The sequence below is a fragment of the Protomyctophum parallelum genome, assembly GCF_964188405.1.
Source record: "Protomyctophum parallelum genome assembly, chromosome: 9".
In the NCBI taxonomy this organism is placed as follows: domain Eukaryota; kingdom Metazoa; phylum Chordata; class Actinopteri; order Myctophiformes; family Myctophidae; genus Protomyctophum; species Protomyctophum parallelum.
In genome coordinates this window covers 17,541,806-17,564,503 of record NC_139706.1, presented here as the reverse complement: position 1 = coordinate 17,564,503, position 22,698 = coordinate 17,541,806, and the positions used below count along the sequence as shown (strand labels likewise).

At 44.1% G+C, this 22,698-nt stretch overlaps 1 protein-coding gene across 1 annotated transcript in view; it reads right to left on the bottom strand.

Moving 5' to 3' along the window:
* Positions 1-16,342, bottom strand: part of LOC310864463 (RNA-binding protein Musashi homolog 2-like) — a gene marked incomplete at its 3' end in the record, with an annotated part of 159,558 nt that extends 143,216 nt beyond the window's left edge. Inside the window, exons 1-5 of the mRNA XM_083773150.1 lie at positions 16,197-16,342; positions 15,697-15,737; positions 15,147-15,228; positions 14,509-14,593; positions 8,954-8,995 (exon numbers count right to left, since the gene is read on the bottom strand). Of these exons, the coding sequence (XP_083629276.1) occupies positions 8,954-8,995; positions 14,509-14,593; positions 15,147-15,228; positions 15,697-15,737; positions 16,197-16,258 (312 nt within the window). The 5' untranslated portion in view covers positions 16,259-16,342. The remainder of the gene's footprint in view (positions 1-8,953; positions 8,996-14,508; positions 14,594-15,146; positions 15,229-15,696; positions 15,738-16,196) is intronic.
* Between the last annotated feature and the right edge of the window lie 6,356 nt (positions 16,343-22,698).

Here is a 22,698-nt window from a genome sequence, read left to right as displayed (position 1 = left end):
TGATGAATCTGTGACCGCCACCACCACAGACAAAAGTCGAGCGAATGGCAGTGTGCGACTGTGCATACTCGGGAAAACATCAAAAGAAGTGACATTAAGTGATGTCTGACTTCATTCCAAAAAACCGACGTTTTGATGTGACCGACATTTTTGCAGGTTATTATTTTATCTCCTCCCAGCCGAATCAAGAGTAAGTACTCAAGTCATCAGTGTGCAACTTGATTGAAAACACTTAAACAAGTATACATCCCTCAAATTCAAAAAGCCCTGAATGTGCTTTTTCCCAAACCATCAAACTTTGGGTTGGCTCCGTACAAAACAGAACGAGGAAGTGAAGTTCTGATCACTCAGACTACGGGTCCTCAGTATACATTAGCAAACAAAATCCAGGAAGTCTTCCTTGATATATATATATATTATATATATATATATAGTCCCCAAGTGGTGCAGACAGCCATGGAAAGGGGGGGGTGGGGAATAAGGCACTCCAATCTTCAAGAGGAAAAATTGATTATTCATGAATTTATTCTTTGAGTATAGGCAACTAAATAGACTCTTAAGCCGCCATCAGGTTTGGTTTGGCTCTCCTGAGATATTAGTGAAAAGTAAAAAAAAAAAGAACACACTGTTAACTCATTCTGGACGGGAACCCTTATTGAAAAATAGCAGATCTACAAGCTCATAGCGCGGTCTGCTATTTTTTTAAAGAAATCGTGAAAATGTGGCGCAAATCATTGACTATATATTATTTCAGAGCAAACGTTTTTTTAACTCAAAGCTCTGAGAGGTTTCTGCCTGAATAACATATTTCCAGATGGGGGGGGGGGGGGGGGGTCTGTGGGCCAATTACATAATAATCGTTGGGGTCCTTGTCACATGACCACGACATTGTTTTAATTTCGACGTCAGGCCTAAACGGGTTAACAATGGAATATCACTGGAGGAACAGGAGGGTGACAGCCTTTCGCTTGAGAACGAGTGTCTCCACACTTCGTCTCAGACGGAGAGACAGCCAATGTGGGAGACAATGAATGAAGGGGGAGGGGGGAAAAATGAAAAAATGTCAGTGGCTTCCCAAAGCCGGTTTGTCACTCAGTAATAACCTGTCTGCATTTTGACGGCGGTTCTTAGTCTGACAGCCCTCATGGCTCCCCCCCACTGTTGTGTACGTGCGTGCGTGCGTACGTACGACACTGTTCCAATTTCTGACTGTTCTGGGGCCCGGGGAGGAGGAGGAGGAGGAGGAGGAGGAGGAGGAGGCGAGGTTGCCGAGGATGAGTTGATAAAGGGGAGGGAGAAAGGGCGAGACGGTGTTAAAACAATGGAGTAGCAAATTGAATGTGACTGCTGCATGTCAGAGTGCGCATACGAAGCAGAGTGGAGAGAAAAAAAGGGGCCTAAATGCAGATGCTGTGCTAATTGGTGAAGGGTAAACGGCTGCAGAGTTATCCTTAAATGCACATGCGCGCGCGCACGCACACACACACGCACACACACAAAATAACCTGGCTTAAAACTTGCCAGTGTCTGCGTTTTGCTGACCAGGTTCCCTCGACCATTTTTGTTCATTAGTTCAAGATGTGAGTGGATAAAGCTTGGCTTTGGAACAACAGCACGGCTAAATAACACATTGGACAACAAACAACAATGATACAGAACCGAGGCTCAAATCCAACGTGATGCTGCTGGAATCCTCGGGTTGATCAATTCCACAATAAAAAAGCCCCACCGCGTTCTCTCTGCATATATAGCTTCCCACTTCCCACTCCCTCTATGATGTGGTTCAAGCGAGGCACTTTCAAACATCATTCCGTATATACACCTGCAGCCCTGCTGGCTCCTACATCCGACGAGAGGCCTGATCAAAGAAGGGCTTATGGGCTGCGTGTCTGCGAGGCCGTTTGAAGCGGCAGACGTGGATTTGAGTGGGCGAAACAAGCGCGGGGCAGAGGCTATATACGCTTTCTTCCTCAGCAGAGACTATAAAGACAGTAGGGGAAGCACTTTTCGTGCTGTGAAAAGGGGGGAGGAGGAGGAGGAGGAGGAGGAGGGAGGGGGGTTGGGCATTGTCTTTGCTTTAGCACTCGTACTGCTCACTCGGTCCCCCCTCATTAATGTCACTCGATATGGGGACTCTGGTGGGCTGTACTGCTGCCGCGCCCCCCACCACCTCCAGCATGGTCCTGTCCTCTGGCCCAGGGGTCCTCTCCCTCACGGCTGTCTGCCGGTTACAAAATATCAAGAGCCTTGCAGAGTAAGCGGTCGTGGGGTCCAGACCGCAGTGGCCTTGTGGTTAGAGTGTCCGCCCTGAAACTGGGAGGTCGGGGGTTCGATCCCCGGCCGGGTCATATTATACCAAAGACTATAACAGTCAGTGTGCTGCCCTGGAGAACATTGAGACAGTCAGTGTAACCAAAGACTGTAACAGTCAGTGTGCTGCCCTGGAGAACATAGAGACAGAAGTGGATAGGCTTGTCACACTCATTACATATCGTCTAATCGCAATGATTTGACGCATTCGCAATTATTTTTGTGTTTTTTTTGTTTGTTTTTTTGTGAAAGGGAAATGACATGCCCCAAAATGTTTTGAACATAGACTTTTGCCATTGTAAATGAGTGTGCAAAAAAGACTGACATGGTAAATTAAATAAATAATATAATTTGTATATAGTTGTATTTGCAATAATAATGTGTAGTTGTCACAAAATCCCATGCCACACCTGGGCTCGTCTAACGGCACATTTTTGGGGCAGCGGTGACCTAAAGGTTAGAGGGAGCGCCCCTTGTTGCAGGAAGGTTGCCGGTTGGATTCCCTGATGGGCAGGAACATATGGGTGGGAACTGAACGGTCACCACACCCACCAGTCGTTGTACTGGTCAGCTCCCAGGTTTGAATGTGTATGTCTGTTTGTGTGTTAACTGCATCTCTCTCTCTCTCTCTCTCTCTCTCTCTCTCTCTCTCTCTCTCTCTCTCTCTCTCTCTCTCTCTCTCTCTCTCTCTCTCTCTCTCTCTCTCTCTCTCTCTCTCTCTCTCTCTCTCTCTCTCTCTCTCTCTCTCTCTCTCATTAGCAGGCAACAGTGCAGCACGTGCAGCACTATCTCTCTCTCTCTGTTTCTGGCACAGCAGCGCCCCTACTGGTACTAATAGTCATCCTGGTGCTCATGGCCACATACATAGGTGAACACATAGGTGAACACATAGGTGAACACATAGGTGAACACATAGGTGAACACAATGGTGAACACATAGGTGAACACATAGGTGAACACATAGGTGAACACATAGGTGAACACATAGGTGAACACATAGGTGAACACATAGGTGAACACATAGGTGAACACATAGGTGAACACATAGGTGAACACGGACATTGCTGTTCCTTCCTTCAGCTACTACCCTGGTTAAATAAAGCTAAAATGGTTTGGGAACTACTGCTCTATATGTCATGTCCCTCTCCACTCTCCTATAAGCAGAAACACCATTAATAATAAAGCAACCATAAAGATACGTGCGATCAAAGCTGAATCCTGATTATTACCTAGGTTTTGACCCATCAAAACACTTCCCTTTCCCTTCAAAGTGGCTACACGTCGGAGAACACCCTGAGAGAGAGAGAGAGAGAGAGAGAGAGAGAGAGAGAGAGAGAGAGAGAGAGAGAGAGAAACGCAACTTTGTCCTTCTGCTCTGGCTCAAGAGCACAGAGAGGCTACGGATACGTGACTGCAGGGCTTATTATACAACGTTTACTGGCTTGGATGTATAATGGTATATACTGTAGGTCCTTTACAGTCCTCTCCAGCTGTGAGGATGTATAATGGTATATAGGTCCTTTACAGTCCTCTCCAGCTGTGAGGACTGGTTGCTTAACAGTAAAAAGAACAACGTCCTCGAATCGAGAGCCATCAAAGAACGCCTGTACAGGAGCAGGAAAAAGATGTCTCTCCCTGTGTTTCGAACCTTTCATGTGTCTGCATCAAACATCTGCACGGTGCACACGACGCACGCGCACGCACGCACACACACACACACACACACACACACACAACACCGGATGAGCGTCTGAAAACATCAAGGGATCATGGAAGAATAGCGCCTCCTTGTCCCGTCGTATTTTGTCAGCAGAGGAGGAAGGAATCGCACCTGCTGTAAAAACACTGATGGGCAAGAGTGGGGGGGGGGGCTTTCCAAGATGTCAACAATAGAAGATGGCTGCAACCCAATGAGAGAGGAGGACGGAGAGAAACAGAGAAGAGAGAGAGAGAGAGAGAAAGAGAGAGAGAGAGAGGGTTTGCCGAGTTATTAATTGGTGTCGGAGTGCTAGGCCACTCAGGAGACTGGAAACTGGCTTCTTACTCACACCTCTGCCACAAAGCCAGCAATGTGCGCGCACACATGAGAGAGAGAGAGAGAGAGAGAGAGAGAAAGAAAGAGAAAGAGAGAGAGTGGAGAGAGGTTATGTGAGAAATAGAGGGAAGGTTGGGGGGGGGGGGGTTGAACACTTCACACAACCTCACCTTTGGACTTCATTAAAAAACTTGGCCGAGGAGTTTTCACACTCGACAACACACTTCACCTCCTCCCCCTTACTATACCCCCCCCCCCCCCAAGCCTGGCCCCGGCACCCAGCAGCTCCATCCCTGCTTGTCTAAGCCTCTTGCTAAAGGTGCACTGTGCGTTCACACACCAGTGTAGAACAGAGGGAGGGGTGGGGGGGGGGGGGGCTGGGGGGGGTGCAAGGTTGCATGTAAAAGGCAAAACTGTCAACTCGATTCCCGCAGAGACCCCTCGTGCGCCTACTCCGGCATTCCACAGCAGCACGCACCCAAACATGCCACAAAACACAAACAAGACACGTGCGTGTGTGTGCGTGTGTGTGTGCGTGCGTGTGTGTGTGAGTGAGTGAGTGTGTGTAGGCACTAGGCAGTCTTCCCAAATCCCCTGATTTTTGTTTGTTTCTTTTGGGGGGGGGGGCAGTCAGACAGCGGGGTGGTGGGTGCTGGGTGGGGGGGGGGGGGGGGGGGGGTGAGGTAGGCGGGGTGCTGCAGAGTGCTGCCGTGGAGCACGAGGAGGGGAGGCTGTTTTGACAGTTCTCATGGCAGTAAATGCCAAAGCGTCTCCACTCAGGCAGGATGCGCGTGTGTTATAGCAGGGGGGAACTGAAGGATCCCATTATACTGAAGCACTCAACCCTCAGTCTCTCTCTCTCTCTCTCCTCTGCCTCGCCCTCCCCCCCCCCCCCCCCCCCCGGCCCACCCACCCACAGTTTGATAGGCCTTCACCTTCCTTTCGTGCACACAACTGCAATCTGCTGATCGCTGCCGGCAACAGGGAGGGGAGGAAATAATGTGAAAACGTCCAAGCAAACCCCAGACAAGTCTTCGGCTGGCGGATCACTTCGAGATGACTGATTGGGCTGAGAGGCCCTTGTGTCTATGACACGAGCTGTCAGGACGCGACATTAGGAACGTACAAATAAAACACACAGGACAGCGAAACCAAAATGGTAATCAGTGTGTCACGGCGTCTAAACAATATAATGATAAAGCACGACCGAGTGTCAGTTGCCTACGCAGCAACACAGCCCCACACTGCAAAAACCTGTCATTCACGGCTTTGGAGTAAGCAACAAATATATGTATCTTGCAAGCCTTCAAAAATATCCGCAGATGCATTATTCATGACCTCGTTCTAAACTAAGAGAGCTGAGAGCACTGAGAACTGACTGTTGTTAACCACTTGCAAGCCTATATAATTAGTTGCGTAGTTAGTTGGGCACATTATTTTATATTTTTCCAAATGAAATGCAAAGTTTACTTTCATCATATTGAGTGCATACAGTAAAGCTGAACATACTTTTCTGATTTTCTTTTTGTAATATAAATATATTTTTATGGATCATTTTCGTGAGCTGCGTGCTATAATCATCAAGATCAAAGAAGAACAAAAAATGACTATTGTGCGTAATTAATCTAGAGAATATACAGTACGAAAGTTTCACCTTTTGAATTACTTTATGCAGAAGAAATGAACTTTTCCACACTGTTCACATTTTTGGGATTGCACCTGTCCAAACCAAGAGCACGTGTATGTCCATGCATATCGTAGCATTTGGAAAAAGTTGCAAAACACCTGGCAACTCATTTGACATTATAGCTCATTAAAGAAAGACACAGCCTTTTGTTGACGAGATAAAGCTAATCATTTCAGTCACTATCGAGTATGAATCTTTCATTTTAATACATTTTTTTCACCCTCTCACTCACTTTGGTTATGGGAGACGCTATCGGTCTACTTCCAAACACTTGAAAGAGATGACTTGAACCAACCCAACAGGTCTCCACTCAGGCATCAATCATGGGACAATTCCAAATTCAATAAGCTTCCATCTACTCTCTCTAACCGACTGAAACGGAAAAGATTACTTATAGTTTGGAGACGCAGAGATTAAGCCTTTGAGTTCATACATTAAACACTAGCTTTGATTTCCCCCCCACCCCTCCCCCTCCCCCCCAGTTTTATAAAACTAAATAAATCAGTCTTGACAGAAAATCCCAAGCAGCAAGCAGTAACGAGGCAGAAAATCACGTTGAGGAACAAGACTAAACCACTGATAAGGACACGCTGTGAAGAAGACAAGAAGAAATCCTGCGTAGCTTCTAATGACTCCAAGAAGCGGTTGGGGGTTTGAGCAATAAATTAAAAAAAAGCTGTTTTTTAGAATTTTGCCTGAACTTCCTGGTATCCTCACACACACACACACACACGGCACACACACGGCACACACACACACACACACATTCTGACATAGCTCTTAAAACAACATTGAGAGGAGCGTACGGTAATTTTGCCCCCAGAGGACAATCGCCATAATGGTTTAGGCAGGTTAAAAATAGACCCTGGCACTCTAGTTCCTTTCACTTCTTCAGAGGTGACGGGAAATCAGACAACCGCAGCTGAGCCTCCGTGATGGAAGGCTGCTTTTGTTTGACGATTCAACGCCAGCGTTCCTCCAAATATGGGCAAACATAATGCCCCATGATTGGAGGCAAAAGGTAGGCCAACATTTGCATAAAACGCTATTATTATGGGGCGCTTGGCTTAACACAAAGCAAACACCTTAAGGGCTGTGTTCTTGCCGCTGCTGAGAACTGCCTGATTTAATGCCCCCATTCATCTGGAGCTGGAGCAGGGAGCCAGGAAACAGCATTATAGGCCCCAGGCCCCACGGCCTGGGCCAGAATGCTCCGCGCACCCAGGTTGAGTGAGTGAGTGAGTGAGCGAGCGAGCGTGCGCGTGTGTGCGTATAGTCGTACATGTGGACAGACAGAAGTAGGGAGGGAGAGAGAGAGAGAGAGAGAGTGACTGTGTCATTTCTCCTCCAGTGATTGTCCAGTCTGGACAGAGTGGGGTAAACTTCTTCATTTCCATTTGCTGGACAAGTGGCTCCAATATGGCCACCTGCCACCCTTGCAGGCACTCTCTCATGTACCACTCTGAGGGATACATGATGGCAGCTTCTCTCTCTTACGCACACACACAGAGACACACACAAAGTCACAGACGCACATATATTCACTTGAATTGTAGATGCACACAAAAGTCAGTCTCACTCTCGCTCTCTCTCACACACACACACACACACACACACACACACACGGTTGCCGCGTGCAAGGTAAATGTCTATATTGGGAAATGGACAACACATAAAAACCGCAGTCGAGTTCCTGACCGCTGCTGTACAAAGTGAGCCAGAATAAACCTAGGGGACTTGACCATTTGCCCTCGTGGAACAATTCATAAATTATACATATCCTGGCTAGCCCAGCCCCCTGCAAAGCTGCTCGCTCTTTCTTAAATCCTGTTGCTGCCAGGTTCTTTGACAAGATACATTTCCCCCACTCAGGGCTAGAAACAAATAGTACTTGCTTTCTGCACTAATGAGCCTGCCCTTAAGAACCAGGTCCAAAAAGACAACTGCAGGTACTGTTTAACCTTCAACAATTCTCCACAGTGTCACTGCTCTGCACTTTCCCCGAGAACAGCTACTTTATACTGTAGTTCCCAGCCGCAGAGATTGGCTGTCTGTTACACCCCCAACCCCAACACACAAACATACACTCGGCACTCACGCGCGCACACACCCCTTTTATAGTTGCGGATGTCCTTGAGTCAAATTCATGTTTATTCAAATAATGAATGCAGGGGGCGATCTTTTCTTCCCCGCCTAGTGCAGCCGACAGAGCAGAAAATATCAAAGCTTTGTCGAGATCTGCCAAATAGCGCAGCATATGCTTGCACACTGACAACACATGCACAGGAGAGGGATGGGGAAGGCCTTTGGTATTTTCAGACTTCCAGACTAATGACACTGTCACCGACGGTGCAGGCGAAAACTGCCAGTGCGGACCTTAACAAGCACGTTTTCAAAGAGAAGCGGGGGAGATACTATCAGGAAAACATATTCCTTGCTGGTACTCAATTATACAGCGATACCCAACCTTAAGAGAGCATGTGCTTTGGCTTTTAGCCGTAGCAGCAGCCCTGCCAATTCACCGTTTGAAATCTGAACTGCCAAGGTAACAATGCCTTTCTTTGTGTGACAAAGCAAGTAAAATTCCACAAACCACTTCGGGGCGAAAAAACAACTATGCATGATTTACTGCGACGTGGTTACAAGTATGCTCACTCAAGCTGATCAAATTCCATCACATCTCAAAGTTCCCTGGGTGTTAATGTACTGTAGGGCCTAATGGAGAGCACTTTATTTGACAAATAAAAAGTAAGAATTCTAATCTATTCATCCTCAAGGTGTTCAGAAAGTAGGCCGTCTCCTCCACAGCAAACCAGCTACACGTACATGCCTGACACAGATGCAATACTTTTTTGCCTTTATGGAGGAAATGTGAGACCCTGGGGGGCCTCGCCATGACACAGCACAGGAAGACAACTTACCTTGGGTTGAGCGCGTCTAGGAAAGGCAACTTTAGGGTCAATCTGGTGAATGGATAAAGTAGAGAAAGTTGAAAGAGAAGAGGGGAGGAAAGAACGATGTAGGGATGAGGGAGGGCAAATAAAGATAAGAGGAGTGGGTGAGGAAGGAAGAGAAAGAGAGGAAGTCAGACATTAGCAAACTGTTAGGATCTTAACACGTAGGCTGGTAATCTCTTAAATACAACAGTTGAATCAACAGGAAATGCCAGTAAATGTATCAGCACTCTCTGTACTGCTAACATTCTAATACCAATTACTCTGACGAAGAGAATAGACAATACACCCACAATACAGACCAGGTTCTCACAGTCTATACAAATAACTACCTCGTATTGATTTGAAGAACATGATATTGATCTATGCCCTCGGGGAGGTTTGAAGGGGCGGGGGGGTGCACAAATTATTAAATGCATTCCAGTAGTCAAATATAGATTTCACATAACATTTTAAAATGTACAATTTATGTGACCCCGCTGCGTACACTTTGTGCAATTTAACTTAAAACAATTATAATAACTTTTAATTGTAATTAAACTTTGAATATTGCATTGTTCTCTCACATCAATTATTCTGTTGTGAACAACAAAGTTAACAAACACAAAAATAAATAAATAACTGGGAGGTGGAAAAAGGGGGGGGAATTGATTTGCAAGCTATCACGTTATCAGATATTCAAAGGGAACATTTGGTGTTTAACGGGGGGGGGGGGGTGTGATTCAGTGATCAGGTTTGAGTTTGTGTGTCGTTGGTTACACTCTGTCAATGAGTGTGCGATTTCACTGCCTCTCTGTATAGTTAATCAATGTTCCCATTAAAGATGGTTGATAACATCTAGAGCTACCAGCCTATTTACTGCGTCACCCAATCACAGGGCCATTCCGCACAACTTCAAATTAAACCTTTTCATAACGGGCGAGAGGGTCAATAAAACGGCAGTGATTTACAAATTACACTGACAGAGAGCTAATTAACATTTATGTTCTACTTGCTTTTAAAGAACTTATTATTGGAACTAAATTGCAGTCGTGGCACGACACAAAGAGAAAGCCCTGATTGATAGGGAGAAATGCAAGATCCTGCTACTGCATACAATATTTTTTTCCCCCAACCATTCACGGCATATTGAATAAGTCTTTCATGCCATTCAAGGCGAAACAATGTGCTGTCCTGGAAAACTGCCGTTCCATTTAAAGGCAAATACAGCTGACGAAAATCATATGGAGCCTTTGTTCACAACTATGGATTTCCAATATTTGGATCATGCAAGATTGCAACCTTGCATGGTTAGGTGACTGAAGAGAAGCAGGTATATTCTTGCTGCATCACCAGCGTTAAAGCAGCAAATGTTAATTGGCATACAGTATTCCAGCTGAATACAATGAGGCCTGATACAAAAGACAGTGACGGAACATTTGTAGTGACATCGCAGTGATAATTCACTGCTTAGCAGAGAGCTTGCTTTTGTGGGCTGCAGAGCGGCAGATTTGCACTTCATCATAATGAAGGCGAAGGACAATGACTTGCCGTCATGTCAAAAGTCTAAACTATAAAGGACTCAAAAATGTCCTACAGAGAGACAGAAATGTTTGAGTGCCGTTTAGAAAAAGGCACTAACGGTAACGACAGGATGGGTCGGGTTGGGTGGCTGCCATTCGATTTTCAACTATAGAAATGTATGATTTGGGATATGACTGCAGGTGTGGTCATTTCAAAATGGAAGTAAATTTCCACTGACACACATTTAAAAGAAGCTCTAACAAGAGGGGAAGTACGTTAAAACAGTGCCTTCGCCACGAACACACATGACATTGCCAATGAGGCATAATGCGGCAGCACTAACATCCACTCCTGTAGAGGAAAAATAAAAGGAAAAAAGGAACTACAGTACCACCTTTTCACTGAAAGGCCACATAACTGCAGGGGTAAAAGACCATTAGTGGAATATTGTGCATGCGTGCACTACAAATTTCATTTCATGAGAGTGTGTCACAGTACACATTAACAACACCATATATTAATATATATATGTATACACGCACGCACGCACGCACGCACGCACGCAGGAACGCACACACACTCAGTTAACAATTAACAGTGATTAATTTGATGGCATGCTGTTGGCAACTAAACAAAAACTGACACTTGTGGAGACTTGAATTCAGCTGATGTGTCAGAGTGCATTAGCCAGAATAAAAGTGGTTTGTCTGCTACTGGGGACAGCTTCACAAATAGTGTCAGAGGAAATTCGATTGTCAGCATACAGTAATATTCATCTTGAGCGGGCGAGCGCCTTCGCTTCCTTGATGTCAAGGAGTCCATACAAGGGGAATTTTAAACAGGCACATCAGCATGAGTCACTATTGCACAGACCATGCGGTTATGTAGCCCATGGCTGAAAAAATAGCGCATCCGTCTCCGAATCCAGCAGGATTCTCTTTTCACTCAATTTGCACGAGAATAATAGGCGGTATCACCCTCAGCATGTATTCATACCCAAGTCACCACAAGCACCGACTGCCCTGAGGTGTAGCGGGTTAACCTCCCAAGGTCACTCACACCCACAATACAAAGCAAGACATACAATGTAAACTACTGTTCAACACTTTCAACAGGGGGCACCCTTTCGAATCACAGTGGATGGTATAGCCTTGTCTCTATACTTCACATGAGCCATACAAATTAGAATGGCTCTAAACCACAACATGTGTAGGTTAAAGGCCATGGTGCTGTATTATTATAATCCATTCACCTCTGTCTGCAGATGCTGAGACGGCAACATGAAGACAAGATCATCCTGGCAAAGGAGGCAAAAGCCCAACTCCTCTCCATTTCACCTCCCTCTTTTTTTTCCCACATCCTGGCTGCACCAATCAATACATTGATAAACCTGGTAGATCAATGTCTATAATAAGTCCTACTGCCTTAAGGCCAATTGTATATAGAAAAGTTAATTATTACTGCAACAGTGTAATAATTACATTGTTTAGATGGAGGGCGGGGGGGGGGGGGTATTAATAGGACCGATTTCACAGCACTAGATGTATGATGTATGTTGTGTAATGCCTCTGCCTATTCTAACAATTGCAAACAAACGATGAAATGTTGTGCCTATCTGTGGAATTCCTAAATTTACAACTAGCAACGAGGCAATAATCTCAAAATCTTACAATAAATTACTTTAGCTCATATCTAACATGAAAAGCATACATAAGAAGACGGTATTATCATCCCATCAATTTAAGATATATATATATATATACAGTATATATATATATGTTTAAGCTATATCTAAGGGGGAGAGTCCATATATTATAAGCGTGTGTGTTTGTGTATTTCTGTGCGTTCGCTTCTCTGCCTTTCTGGTGAGGTAATTGGTGCTCTTGCTCAGTCCTCACAATCAATGAGGGAGTTAAAAACTTCACACATACAAGCTGCCTATTCATCTGCACAAGGCAAACAAACAATGACTGAATGCTATTACGCCACATTAGATGTGAACAACTCGTATGCTATTTACATTTCCGCTTTCATTTTAGCACAGCTGCAGAACGTCGCTGGCAAGAGAGAGAGAGAGAGAGAGAGAGAGGCCTTATTTTAAACAAGACACCGAAGTCGACCCACTTTGTTAAGCAAGCCTTCGCACCCAGAGAAAATTACATAAGTCCCATGTGTACAACTATAAATTATCACACTGGGGGGAAAGCTCGGCGATAGCTGCTTCTTCTTCCAGCGAACAATATCATATTTGGTGACCTATAATATGTTTCTTTACAATGTGTCCCTGACCAAATATCAGCAAGGCAAAATGCTCCTGAATGACACTTCATAAAATAATCCCACCCCCCACCCCACCCCCACCCGAGCGTTTGGCAACTGAGGACTAGTTAACGTAAGAGCTCGAGGACATAACAGCGGAAGCTTGTCTCCACTCCACAGCCCTTAGAACAGACAGTCTCAGGTGAGCAGCTGTGAGATACAGCACTGCCATGGACACACTAGGTGCTGGGCATCTCCCTGCCTTGCTGAATCAATTCTTTTAGCGGGCAAAATACACCGTCGGCACCAATAGGCACTTGCAACAGAATCTTAACGGGGGAACCCGGGAGGAGGCAATAACTCATTTTTTCCCTCTCCAATAGGTCCCAGAAGACCCGGGAACTAATGTGAGTAGATAACGTCAAAAATAATCTTAAAAACTAAACGGAAAAAGTCACAATAGCTAGTACTGTAAAAGCTGCCCCTTCCATTTGAACCTTTAACAAAGTCAAAACACTTAAAAGCCACAACATCTTTTTACCCGCCTGCCTCACACACACACACACACACAGTAAAATACTGAGTGTTAATTTTGGGCGGAAACTGAAAATGGAACCTCACAGATTGTTATTTTTTAAACTCAGTTAAATTGGCACTCAGGATTTCAGTGTGTGCAGAAACAAAAGCCCTGAAAGCATACCGGTATATGTCAAAGCATCACTCTGCCATTATATACAGTATATCACTTCCAAAGAAATGAAGAACCACTCAAAACACAATGAGAATGCAATATACTTTTATGTGCAATGAAACCTTTGTGATTTTCAAGGAAGACCTTGAATTTATTAAGCTCCACCATACCGTGACTCCATTTATGTCACAGGAAGCATGTTTACACTCTTTCAACACACATCTTTCAAACACACTAATATTTTCATTGCCGTGTAAATAATAATGATGACGATGATTACATGATAATACCATGCGCACACACACATATGATATGGATGTCATTTTAGTAAGTGCCATGCACGACCGTGTAACAAACATATATACGAAGATAACATCTGGCAAAATATGATGGGACAAGGTGAGAAATCAATGCTTATACAAAATACAAAATAAAATGTATCCATGTGATTTTTGACAATTTCAATCAATACTAAATCTCCAGTAAAACCAGTATTGGTCAAATAGGATTTAGCAAAGCCAAATTATGTACACATCAGCTAATTCTACAAGCTAAGAGAGGTTTTATGTATTTATTACAGGGCAACAATTATAGTTACATCAGATACAAACAACTGATCACACAATTTACAAGACAGTCCAGGGGAGAGTTGTGCTGGTGGCCATAGTGCATACATAAACTATATTATGTAATTTGTCCCCAGCACAGTAGAGTAGGGGTTAACCTTGTTTGAATGGACTGTGTGTGTGTGTGTGTGTGTGTGTGTGTGTGTGTAGTGTGTGTGTGTGTGTGTGTGTGTGTGTGTGTGTGTGTGTGTGTGTGTGTGTGTGTGTGTGTGTGTGTGTGTGTGTGTGTGTGTGTGTGTGTGTGTGTGTGTGTGTGTGTGTGTGTGTAGTGTGTGCATTTCGGGGGGGAGGGGGGGAAAAATGAATAAGCTACATGGTTTCAGTGACTAAAGATAAAAATGGCAATGAAAAACAAGAAAACAACAACAGTCCTGTCAGTTACAATGTCAGCTCATGCAATCATTGGAATTAGAGAGGTAACAAAAATAAGGAAGCGAACATACCGTTTTAGAGTCTAATTCGTGGTGTGGCTGTGCTAAGACTTTATCTACACTGGCAGCATCTGCAAACGTGACGAACCCGAAGCCCCTGTAAAGAGAAAACACAGCAGCATTCACCACAATGTGACCCGATGCATGGATTGTGAGTTGCAAAGATGTTCTGATGGCATTTACTTGCTGACCTTGCCCTGACCAAATTACTTCCTAGGTTGATTTTGAGCGCACGCGCTTGTACACACACACGCGCGCGCACACACACGTGCACGCGCGCACACACACACACACACACACGGTGTTTAAATTATATAATATCATAATAAACTATATTAAAAAAAAATACACAAGGTTGAAGCCTATTATTACCGGGAATATATATTCCCCTAGCTCTAGTAGAGCTCCCTTGGTCAATGTCAAACAGCATTAGTGCTCTTCCAAAGCGCTGATTCAATCGGTTGTAATAAAAAGCGCAACCCGGGACAAATTCAGTTAAATGACTGCTATGATATTGAAATATCACTCTGAAGGACACTCACTGCACATTCCCCTGTCCTCGTTATTTCATAAAATCATTAAAAAAAAAACCAACACGTCGGGGAGGAGAGTAGGACGACGGGGTGATATATCCTGGCATGGTTATTTACCTGGAGCGTTTTGTCGTTGGATCTCTCATCACCATACATTCTCTGATTTCTCCGAATTTACTAAAATAGTCTCTAAGGCTGTCTGCAAAAATAAACAAGAGGGGGGGGGACAGAGAGAGAGAGAGAGAGAGAGAGAGAGAGAGAGAGAGAGAGAGATTACGTGTCGAATTATTTCCCCCCCCACCATTCATTCGTCAAGCGGGGAATAATATTGGTTTTGAGAGAACTGAATGTCACAGTGTATAACATAGGGGTCGAATAGAGGACTTCAGATGATTGCAAATCAAAATAACCTTGCGCGCGCGCACACACACACACGCGAGCACTCCACACATACAGTATCCCACACGCACGCACGCACTCTCTCTCTCGCGCGCGCGCGCGCACACACACACGCAGAGAGAGAGAGAGAGCGCGTTTAGACCCGCGTGCATGCAGCTCCGCTCAGCCCACCGCCACACACACACACACACACACGCGCACACACCAAGCCCCCGACCGACCCACGTTCCGCCTTCCAGCCCCGCACACACACAACGCTGCTCCTTACCTGGTGAAGTTTGCCAGCTCAGGCCACCGATAAACATTTTACTGCAAGAAGGGGGAAACAGAACAGAAGTCAGTCCAGATGTCAGATCGGCCATTTTGACGTGCAGAGAGCTAACTACTTGGGCTATATAGCTGGAGCTACTTTAGCTGGCGACAAAAAGAGAGAGGAGTCAGTGCGAGAGAGAGAGAGCCGCGGAGGAGGAAAGGTAGAGAGAAGCAGCCCCGAAAAGCTGCTTCCAAAAAGAGACAGCCAGTGCTGAAAAGGGGCCGGCCCCGCTTTGCTTCATAATAATCAAACAAAAAGGTGTAGTTCACTCTCTCTATATATATATACCCGGAAGGTTAGCCCAAATGTCACTGCTTGTGAAGCTTGCAATGTTTAAAACAAGACATTTAAAAAATAACAACTGGCAATAAATCTATCTCTCCGCGAAACGCTGTAAAAAAATATTAAAAAAAAAAATGTCCCCGTTATTATTATTTTTGGCTTTTCTTTCTTACCCCGGGTCGTGTTGCGAATCACTCGGGCTTCCAGATGTGGCTTGGCTCCCGTCTCCCTCCATTATCTATCCTAAAAACCCAACTAAGGAGGCAGTGACTACAAGGATCAAACACACAGGACACACAGAGAGAGCGGACCGCTTGGACGAAAGAGCCCCGCGCTACGAGAATGTTTAGTGAGAGGAGCCGGGAATGCAGCCTTCACACAAACACGTGGGATCAGCTCAGCCTGTGGTGGTCCCTCCCCCTCCCCCCCCTCCCACCTTAACCAGCCCCATTGACGTCATCGGCCACTGCCCCGCCCACCTCGCCTACAGATGTAAAGTGGTCTTTTTTTTGTGGGGGACAAGGGACCTATTACATCATCAGTAAGCTAATGAATTCACTACTGGTATAGCGTGCGTGTGTGTGTGTGTGTGTGTGTGTGTGTGTGTGTGTGTGTGTGTGTGTGTGTGTGTGTGTGTGTGTGTGTGTGTGTGTGTGTGTGTGTGTGTGTGTGTGTGTGTGTGTGTGTGTGTGTGTGTGTGTGTGTGTGTGTGTGTGTGTGTGTGCGCTACTAGGCTAGAGCCATTTCATATTTAATCTCCTACTGGACCTATTTTCTCCAAGCAGCATAAGGATGTACCACCAGTGAGCCTCTTGTTTGTTGACAGTATAGCTCTCGTGTTGCCTGGAGCGTAAATAACTCCCCTCAAGGCTCATTATGTTTTTTTAGTTGAAATGAAACCATTAGATAAGTCATCATCGGCCCACTGCATGTCTTTGAATTCAAATAAGCAAGAATTACTTCAGCGTTACATTAGTTTGTATCGTGTATTTACATTTCACAGGTGGCAACCAAACTGTGTCACGTCGGATAGATATAGACCTACATTCACGTTCTGGTCGTCTGATATCAGTGTTTTTAGAGTGGTTATGAATATTGACTTGTAATTGTAATAAAGTCTTAATGCTTTTGTCTGGTTTTATCCTCGTAGCAGTTTTTGTATTGACCCATACTTTCGTTGAAATGCAGTGTCTACTGTGACTATAAGTGACTGCAAAAAATGCTGCTATTTGTTGTATGTATGTGTATGTATGTAATGTATGTATATACAGGATAGATGCAGCCTGCAGGGAAGAGCTGATTAGAGAGATAATATGAAATACAAAATAAAATAATAGACATCTGCAATGAGTCATTCTATCAATACATGTATAGTAGCCTACTAAGTATAATTGTAGGCTACTGTAATTTATCACTAGTGAATATATGCATAGTCTATCGTCATTGTAATGGAATTTATGTACAGACTCTCAACAGTCTTACTATTTTGTATAGGCTATTTTTTGTATATGAATGTCTTTGTTTTTTTTCCTCCCTCCCCCTTCCCCTCTTCTCTTTCAGGAAACAAACAAAAACACATTTTACCAACTTATTGTTTTACACCTGTAATTACTTGCGCAAGTGTCAACAGGCCTTGAGCAGTGGATAACAGTGAATGTGATTACTTACAGTCTATCATCAATTAATATATCACACTATTCACTACATGTTGTACTTGTACATAAGCAATAGAATTGAGCAAAAAACCTTGATGTTATTGTATAGACATATTATGGAAGCACATACTGTAGCATTGCTACTATATCACTGATGTAGAACTAAAAGCAAAATGGCTGTTGAAACGTTGCTGCCTGTGTATATCTGCCCACAATAGCGGAAGGCAGCTGGGGGAGCTAGCAGGAATCTGAAAGTGAGAGCTCAATTAAGGCTGGGTGCTCACTGGCTTCTTGTCATGCTACAGTGATTGCTGTTTATTTCCTCCTCAAGCCCTCTCAGAAGGAGGGAGGGAGGGGGGGGGGGGGGGTGTAGAGAAAGGGATAGATAGATGGAGAGAGGGAGAGAGAGAGAGAGACCCTTGGCCCATCATGATTTTCTTTTTGCTTTACCCATAGCACAGCTCTCAAAGTTTAACTGTGTAGTCGGGCTACAAAGGGAACAGAGGAAGGTTTTGGGAGCTTTAAGCCAACTTAAATGGCACAGAATGATTGACGTGTGGAGGCAGCTGTCTCACCTGAGTGGCTATAGCATCACAGGAGCCGTCTCTCTGTAGTAAAGTGTTAGTAAACTATAGGCTCCTATAGGTGACAGTGTTTCATGAGAAACATCAAATATTCCCACCAAGGCAGCAGCAGGCTGCGTTTTGCCAAAAATGCAATGTCGGAGCATAACCAATGGGTCGGGTCTGCCTGCAAACTGTAACTGAGCTTATAGCTCACCACGACAATCAATCATCCCAGCAAAATATTGAGTACTAGTATGAGCAGCTCTGCGTGTTTCAGAAGTGGCATATTGCCATGAATATGTTGTTGATATAAGGAAGCAGTGACTCGACTGGCAAACTTCTTTCAAGATTCTTTGAAAAAGAATTGTCTGCAGAATGACACAAGTGAATTGTTTGGAGACGAGATGCTCACTTTGCTAGTCTCATGCATGAGAGCCTTTTGACACTGCAGTAGACATGAGCTAAACACAAACATACTGTGGATTTTAGTTCCATTATGCATGCCTAGTGGACCAGTGGTCATTGTTGAAAATGAGCTTCAAATGAGAAATAAACAAGTAGTACACAGAGCACCTATTACCACTCATTACATTTTAAATTAAATTTAAATGAGGCTTGGCTTCGTGGTCAGTCAAAGAAGAAACAATAGTAGTAGCGACGCATCAAGTAGTAAATTGCTCGGGGATGTCACTAATTTAGCAGTCAATCTCAATGGCTTTCATAACATTGACCTCGGTGTTTTCTGGCAATGGAGGGCCAATACAATTTGGAAATTAGATTTTCAGCTCTCAGTGTTTGATCCTTTTGGATTAGATATGTCTATTATTACGTTAATTTTAGCCTTAGAGAAGAAAATGACATTCAACTGTTCTGAATCAATTAATTCTAACAACATAATTTGCCAGTCATAGTGTGTGGCAAAATGGAACTGCAGTGAATTTGAAATGAGTGGTTTCCCCCACATGAAACCTAATGAGCAAATGCTCACTCACTGACAGTGGATGTTAGACTCTGCACATAGCAAAGGAGTGTAAATGATGAAAAGTTCAGTGTTGCATTGAGTAACGAAATCACTAGATTTCACAAATCTTTCAGACTGTGACATCTCTGGGCTGTTTAACAAATTACTCGCTCACTCATTGTATTTATTATGAAAAAGTGGGCTGGCCCTCTTTGACTAGGAAAATGGAATGGCATTGTATTTTATTTATCTACATGTAAGGCTCTATTTATGAAATGTCCCAATTTCTCTGCTCCTTAATTGCTTTCATGCATATAATGGTACTAGCTAGGCTACAGGATTAATTAGTTTGTTTTTAAAACTTGGCAAAACCATTTCATGCCATGCGAATGGAACAGAACTAAAGAGGACTTTAAAATTTGAGTATTGGAGGGTTTTGAAATATTGACCTCTGATATATTGGTTATTGCTTGTTGTCATTGTTGTCGTTTGATCCTCTCTACATGTTTTCTTTTACATTTTTATCCCACGATTTTGGAATGCCTTTTTCAACCAGTGCCCTAAACTGTAATCCTGGGCACTACTCTCCCTCTGTCAACCTGGGGTGAGCCCCAAACTGAGCTCATGCCTCCTTCAATGCATGAGTGAGCAGTTGTATATCTTTGCAGTCAGGCAGAAACATAGACTGTAAAAAATATGGACAAAGCGTTCGCCGGGTCTAACATGGACGTAAAATGAAGCCTGTTATTCCTGCACTGTAAATCGCCATCTTTCTAGATCCGTTTGGTACCAGCTGGCCATTGGCTGGCTCCGTTTTGGACCAGCTGGCCATTGGCTGCCCAGACAACGAGGCGGGACTTCCCCCCTTCTTCTCTGTTGGTTTTTATTTTGACTCGAGTGGGAGGGGAATCCCGATCATAGACTGTAACGGTAGCCACGCCCCTCAGAACATGCGCGATGTTTTTTTTTCTTTATGGTCATTCTTTTAATTAATGGGACCATAATTTTCCAAAAAGAATATTATGACATTAGAAATGAGACTTTAAACTAGTGACTGGAAGAAGAAAGTATTCATGACCATGTTTATTAAGGTAATACAGTCTAGGTGAAGTTGGGCCAAAATACATGGGCCTCTATGGAGCTATGGGGCTTTTTGGGTCCAGTCCAGCGCCACAACAGGCCATTATATGAACTACCGATTTCAAATGAGGCTTCACGAAATATCTGGCTGACTGCCCCCCTGGGCAGAAACCTAAGTTGTATCTCCATATTTTAGGGTTAGGGTTAGGGTCCCATAAATTAGTGCCCTACTTCGTCATACTACAGTGTTGCACAAAAGTACACGTCGGGTTGTAGATCTGCTATTTTTGCTATATTATATCGGGGTTTTTTTAAGTGGTTAAGTGTGTGTGTTTTATAGATATAGAATTAAAAGTATTAACAGCCTGGGGCTTGTGACTAAATAATAACTACACTGGATCCACTGGGACACAAGTTTGCTTTTACATTTCCTGAAAAGTAAAAGTTTTGGACAGGTTTCCACCCGAAACTGTTCACTGTAAACTAAAGCCTGCAACATAAAACTATTATGTGTACTAAATTGTCCAAGCGATTCAAAACCTTCACGTGGTACAGTGGTATATGAATAGAACTATGCAAACATTTGGACTAGTACTGGGTCACTGTGTGAAAGCTGTTTCCACACACATTTTGAGTGGTGCCAACTATTTGGGATGAATTAGGTTTTACTGTATAGATTAACTGCCTTTGCTTTGGCTTGGCATCACTGGACGCTGTTGGCACCCAACATCTAAACAGCAACAATAAAATGTCCAGGCAGCTCTGTAAACCAATGTTACTGGCCTATTGCCAGCTAAGTGTGAGATATTTAGATGTGGCGTACGATATTTTGAGTGGTGCAACCACTCCAAAGAACAGCAATGTCTGTGTTCACCTATGTGACTTGAGCATCAGTATGACTATGAGTACCAGTAGGGGCGCTGTTGTGCCAGAAACTGAGAGAGAGATAGTGCTGCACTGTTGCCTGCTAATGAGAGAGAGAGAGAGAGAGAGAGAGAGGAGGGGGGGGGGGGGAGAGTTGCACCACTCAGTTCACACAGGTGTGATTTTTAAATGAAGAGCCTGTTTTCAAACTATAAAATCAGACCATCCGAAAAAGATTTTCTATTTTTATTTCTCCTAAATTTGCCAAAGCATAAAAAAAAGTAATTTGCTGGGGACCCCCTGTTTACCCCTTCAAGGACCCTGGAGGTCCCCGGATGCCACTTTGAGAACCACTGCTATTTAAAGTGAACGAGTGAGGACTAACATGATGGCGGTGGTGGTCTCTATTTTTACATGAAACTGAGCTTCACATTTCAGTAACACTATTAGGAAGACCTAGTGGATCCATATCACTGGAACATAATCCTTAGTACAATCATATTTAGCTTCAGCATCCATCGCATCTCTCTCTAAGAGTGTACAGGCTTGCGATACAAAGGCAGGGTCAATCCTTTACAGTTCCATTATGGTAATGGTTCTCAAAGTAAGGCCCCAGGGCCCTTCAGGGAGTTCCAGTGTGTACCCAGCCAAAAAAGGAGAGGAGTTTACTTTAACTATAATTCAATTCACCTAAATTTACAATACAAAATGTTTAGTGACCTTTCTAATGATATGTTTCAATATTACCATTATACATGTATTTCTAATGTACACGGTGTTGTACACTTATGACAAATCTTGAAAATTGTCGCAAATCTATGAGGGTCGTGGACAAATACATGGGGGTCCTTGAGATGAAAACGTTTGAACACCACTGACATACAGTAGCAACACAAAACTGTTAGGATTTAGAAGATATTTGATATATCAAAGTCGATGAGACTGTGTTCCGATCCTGTGAAAATATGAGGAGTATCGGTTCCCCTCCCGTGGATGATGAAGAGGCTCCCCTGGTCCTGCTCCTAAATTCATTCCTCCAGGACTGAAAGTCCCCTTCGACATCTCAAGCATGGCCGACCAATTGTTCTCGGCTGCGTTTTCTGAGGACTGGGAGTGGGGCAGCGGCTCCAACGCATGGGTAATTGGCACCCCCTCTGGACATGCCATTCTTTTCCTTTACCCAGGCCCCCAGATTCTGTACGGGGGGTATAGACCTCCCGTCGCCACTATACGACGATCCATTCCTGGTTTGGGAGGACGTCTGTTTTGATATTATGCTGGACGTGTTGAGCTCATAGAGTATAAAGAAGGATAGAGGCTGATCTGGCGCGAAGCTCCGCCCCCTCCACTATTCATGTCAGTGGAAGTTGCTCAGTGGCGTTTTGAAGCACCCGGAAGGACCATCTAAAAATCCTCTGTGCTGAATGGCCTTCCATATGGGAATCCGATGGATCCCACTGTTATTGTGTTCACATTCTAATTACATTTTTATCATGTTTTCACTTTAAATTATCTTCTCTCTTAAACTCTTGCCTCTTGTCCTCTTTAT